This window comes from Bison bison, unplaced genomic scaffold (assembly GCF_000754665.1).
Source record: "Bison bison bison isolate TAMUID 2011002044 unplaced genomic scaffold, Bison_UMD1.0 scf7180017864211, whole genome shotgun sequence".
In the NCBI taxonomy this organism is placed as follows: domain Eukaryota; kingdom Metazoa; phylum Chordata; class Mammalia; order Artiodactyla; family Bovidae; genus Bison; species Bison bison.
Genome location: NW_011494783.1, coordinates 453,048 through 458,567, shown reverse-complemented (window position 1 = coordinate 458,567; position 5,520 = coordinate 453,048). Strand labels below are relative to the sequence as shown.

Below are 5,520 nucleotides of genomic sequence, written 5' to 3'. Positions count from 1 at the left end.
CAGTTCAAAAGCATCAATTCTTTGGTGCTCAGCTTTCTTTACAGTCCAACTCTCACATCCATACATGACCACTGGAAAAACCATAGCCTTGACTAGATGGACCTTTGTTGGCAAAGTAATGTCTGCTTTTTATTATGGTGTCTAGGTTGGTCATAACTTTCCTTCCAAGGAGTAAGCGTCTTTTAATTTCATGGCTGGATCACCATCTTTAGTGATTTTGGAGCCCAGAAAATTAAAGTCTCACACTGTTTCCACTGTTTCCCCATTTCCCTTGAAGTGATGGGACCAGATGCCATGATCCTCATTTTCTGAATGTTGAGCTTTAAGCCAACTTTTTCACTCTCCACTTTCACTTTCATCAAGAGGCTCTTTAGTTCCTCTTAACTTTCTGCCATATATAACTTACTCAAATATCAATTTAAAATCAAATGATTTCTGATAAGTTGTAGCTCTAGTATCTCTTGTCAAACAATCTTCACAATTACAGTGTGTTCTCATTTGCTAGGGTGTTTTCTCAAATTTTGATCATTTCCTGTAAGAGACAAGGTCATTTGGTCATTTCCCATGACCAAGCCAATGAGGAAAAAAGAGAGTTCTTTCAAGGACTTTGTTACTTCCATTCTCCTCTCTTCTCTCACCTCCACAATCCATGGATTGACACCCACACTCCACAAGTAGAGAAAAAACTGACTGAGAAAGCTCTGGTATGTCTATATATTTATTAGCATGACATCATTTGCTGTTTTCCTGTTGCTGTTAATTGCATCACAGTTATATTCTTAATTCTCTTTCCCTTGAAGCCATGGCTCATGCTCTACTTCATTTAAGCTGGTTATGCCTTAGGAAACATCACTATCATGGAAATGTAAAGAAATATTTCAAGTGTAAACCAATTTTTGAAAGAGACAATAGTTGCTGAATTTAAAATATTTAACTACTATGTTATTAATCTCCCAACTCCTTTACCTTAAATATTCTACAAATACCTTGCTTTATTCCATAACATTTTGTCTATAAGTTCTGATAACAGAAGAAAAAATATACACACTTATTTCTTCTTATTCAGAATATTTCACATAACCACATTAAGAGTGTACACACTATGCAGCTATTTGGAAGCTATTTGCATTTTCTTGTGCAGCACTAGCTTTACTACCAGAGCCACAAATGTGGACCGGGCTTTCTTGGAAGACAGCCTTAGGAAACTTTGCATAAGATGAAGAAAATGCCTGCCCAGGAGAGATCCTTTGGGCTCTGTTATCAGTACAGTTCAGCCACTCAGTCATGTCCGGCTCTTTGCGACCCCATGAACTGCAGCACACCAGGCCTCCCTGTCCATCACCAACTCCTGGAGTCCACCGAAACCCATGTCCATTGAGTCGATGATGCCATCCAACCATCTCATCCTCTGTCGTCCCCTTCTCCTCCTGCCCTCAATCTTTCCCAGCATCAGGGTCTTTTCAAATGAGTCAGCTCTTCGCATCACGTGGCCACAGTATGGCACAGCCATTATCATATATGTTGGGCCCCAATATGGGGACTTTTTGATATCTGTGTAGTTTTATGTCTGTGTAGAGCATGTTTTGATATCTGTGTAGTTATTGGACGAGATGACCTCTTAGGTCCCTTTAAACTGAGTCACTTTATTATTCAAGTTTTTTGTCAACTTCTCTCTTTATCAAGCATTCTCTTCAGAGCAGCTTTGACTTCTTTATTCCTCAGACTATAGATTAGGGGGTTGAGCATGGGATTGAAAAGGCTATGAAACAGCAAAAGGTATTTTTTCCCATCCTTAGAGTCCCCATATCGGGGCCCAACATACGTGATAATGGCTGTGCCATAAAAGAGCCCAAACACACAGAGGTGGGATGAGCAAGTGGAGAAGGCTTTCTGGCGCCCTTCTCCTGACCGGATCTTTAGGATGGCACATAGAATATGAATATAAGACACCACAATTGAGGAGAATGGTCCCACCAGCACAGACACCGCCCCAGCCAAAACCATGTTCTCATTAATGTGGGTGTCTGCACAGGCTAGCTTGAGAATAGCTATGATTTCACAGAAAAAGTGATTAATTTGATAGGGCCCACAGAAGGGTAATGGTAGGAGTAATACCAAGTGGACTAGGGCTAGAAGGACTCCGAAAACCCAAGAAGTCACTGCCAGGGTGATGCAGACTCTCCAGCTCATGATGACTGAATATCGGAGCGGGTAGCAGATGGCCACATACCGATCATAGGACATCACCACCAGGAGCAGACACTCAGTGTGAGCAAAACTCAGAAAGAGAAAGGTCTGCGTGATGCAGCCAGCAAAGGAGATGGGCTTGGCTGGACTCAGGAGGTTGACCAGCATCTGGGGCACCGTGCTGCAGGCGTAGGCCATGTCAACGATGGCCAGGTGTGACAAGAAGAAGTACATGGGGGTGTGCAGTCTGCAGTCCAGTGAGATGAGCCCCAGGATGACCCCGTTCCCCAGCAGGGTGAGGACATAGAACAGGGAGAAGAGCCCAAAGAGGAGCATCTGCATGCTTGTGTTAAGGGGAAATCCCAGTAGGATGAATTCTGTGACAGAGGTCTGATTTCCCTCCATTTCCCTATGAAAGAGACAATGAATCTTGCCAAATCGGAATGTCCAAGGGAAGAGTTTTAACATGCTGAATCTTTGTCAGTCGCTGTTTATTCCTTAGTAAAACATCTTCAATGATATTATTGTCCTGTTAGTCATTTAATAAATGAAAACTATGCATGCCACATGAGACAGAAGGAAACATTTTCACTGTGGTATGCTAAATGCTAGTATTCGGAAGTCCTAGTATCCAATAAATCTTTATTCCCAAACCAATTTTATCACAGCTCAAAATATATTAATACTGAAATTGCCTTCATAGCAGTGGAGTTTTTCTCAGTCTGGGCTGATTATATCAGAGGTTTGCTCGCGTGTACTCCTGAGCTGCTGTGTACATATATACATGTGTGTAAATTTGCACTACTGTCTTTACATCTCTATATGAAGAAACAAAGAAAAATGAGGAACATGTCAGTGATTCATCTATCAGGATGTCTCACAAATTTGTGCCTTTCATAAGTGACTTACTTGTGGGCTTGTGATCTTTACTGATAGCATAACACAGTTAATTCAAGAGCATGGCAAGCAGTTTGTTACAACTTCAATTAGATTTAAAGTAGAGACCTTTGTCTTTTGATTTTTGTACCCACAATGGGTATTCTGATCACACTGTCTCATGATCATTACATTACCCCTGTCACCCCTCTTATATTCTATATGGATATTTATACTCTATATCTTTAAGTATGTTTACACACATACACATATATACACAGACATATCCACCACATTCATATGTTTATACATGTGTGTGTGTTTATGTATATACACATACATATATCTATATTTATCTATACTTGAGTTTTCCCAATATTTTCACCATATCGTACAGTAAAACATCTGCTGGGAACATATATGCATGAAGAATATATATATACACACACACATATATTTTTTGAATCCCCACTATGTGCACTGTTTTCTATATTATTCCACTCTATTTCATTAGTAAAAATGCTGGCTGAATGATTTTGTAATGGGTCATAACCTGGAATTTAAAAAATATTGATTTATATCCAAGATTAGAGCTAAAGCCCTAACTGTAGAGTCATTGTCACAGAATCTTTTATATATTTTACATCTTCTCAACTCTAATGTAAAAGTTATTATTTATCATGAATCTTTAGTTTGTTGTGGCTTATCAAATTTTTAAAAATCATTCCACAATAGAGTAGGTTTGAACCATTGTAACTTTCTTTTTTTTTTTACTTTATTTTATTTTTAAACTTTACAATATTGCATTGGTTTTGCCAAATATTGAAATGTATCCGCCACAGGTATGCATGTGTTCCCCATCCTGAACCCTCCTCCCTCCCCATACCATCCCTCTTGGTCGTCCCAGTGCACCAGCCCCAAGCATCCAGTATCGTGCATCGAACCTGGACTGGCATTGTAACTTTCAAACCACTGTCTGTTTTCTTGCCTGTCTGACTCTATAGCCTTCATCAGTCCAGAATACATCTGAATTTCACTAAAATATCAATCTAAAAAAATTCCTAATTCAGTTCTTCTCTATAAGTCCCCATTAAATTTTTCTGATAAGTTAATATTTGGAAGGCTTCCTAAACAAAAGTTGATAAACTTTCACCCTACTTCAAAGGGAGAATCAAATTCATAGTAGAAATTACTGGGAGGGTATGATTTCTTATTAAGAAATAACTTTATAACAATTAGAATCACCTCCTTGAAAACTGGTTGATGTATTAGGACTGAACTTTATGTTAGTGAATGTTTTAAATCAAAGATTGATTAATCATCTATTCAAGATGGATTCCTTGTGTTATGCTAAGGTCTTTTCCAACTATAGATTCATCGGCCTTCAATGTATAGAAAAGTGTTAACCATTTTCACTTCAACTTCCTTGCAATACTTGGGGCCACTTAATTAGCAATGCTATTTGTAAAATGTCACATCCTAAAGCACACAAGAAACTAAAGTAGAAAAATCACTGAGTGGCACCTCCCCTTCCTGCTAATCTGCAAGTAGCTAAAACACAAAACATAAAATCTACAGATATTTACTGAACACATTCTATGTTTTGCTACATGTTTCAGCTAAGTATATACAAGATAGTCCCTGTCTGCTGATGTATACAACCTGCTTGGAATGGTAAGACTGTTAAAAGAACTCACAAAGATGAAATTTCTCGTATTTAATGACCCAACAAAAGAAAGTTCATGTTAAAAATAAAACCTTCAGGACACGTCTCTGTAACAAACTCATTTTGTAGTCAATTTGGCCCATTATTTCATGAAGACACTACTTAACTTCATGAGGTAATAGAAAGGTTAGTAAGGAAATCTCTCAAATAGCTATTTATCTTATAGTTTAAGTAAGAAATTCAATACTAAATGCATCAAAGTAATAACCTATATTAGTTGTTTCTAAAAGAGATGATGACTTTTAAATTTTCCTATTAGCTATCCATAAATAGAAGAAATTTGCTATTAGAAGATAATAACAACTGCATTTAACACTGTGATTTTCATTAAAATCTATCTGAAATTATATAACAAAAAAAGGCTAGACGATATAACAAACTTACTTCAAATTCACAGCTAAATATGAGAAGACAAGATGAGCGTGAGCTGGGTGAAGTGACAGCACACCCATAAAATATAATAAATGGCATCTGTAAATCAGTGTTGAAATTCTTTTCTTCCAAGGATTATCTGAGAAAAGAAATTGTCTCCATAGAGGCAACAAGATACCTCTCAAAAGAGATGATTCTCTCCCAGCTCAACTACCTTTAAAACACTTCTGAGAGTTTGATGTAGGGGAGGGATAAAGATGCACTGCACACCACCACCTGTTTCTTCCAGGGAAAGGGGGCTCTCGAGAGCTTATACTTGTTTCTAATTTCAAGAACTCTGACATTTCCCGCTTCTTTAA

At 38.0% G+C, this 5,520-nt stretch overlaps 1 protein-coding gene across 1 annotated transcript; it reads right to left on the bottom strand.

Moving 5' to 3' along the window:
* Nucleotides 1–1,662: 1,662 nt before the first annotated feature.
* On the bottom strand, nt 1,663–2,592 carry LOC104992104 (olfactory receptor 2A25). The gene has a single exon (XM_010844854.1). The coding sequence runs from the start codon at nt 2,590–2,592 to the stop codon at nt 1,663–1,665; it is 930 nt and encodes a 309-aa protein (XP_010843156.1).
* Nucleotides 2,593–5,520: the final 2,928 nt, after the last annotated feature.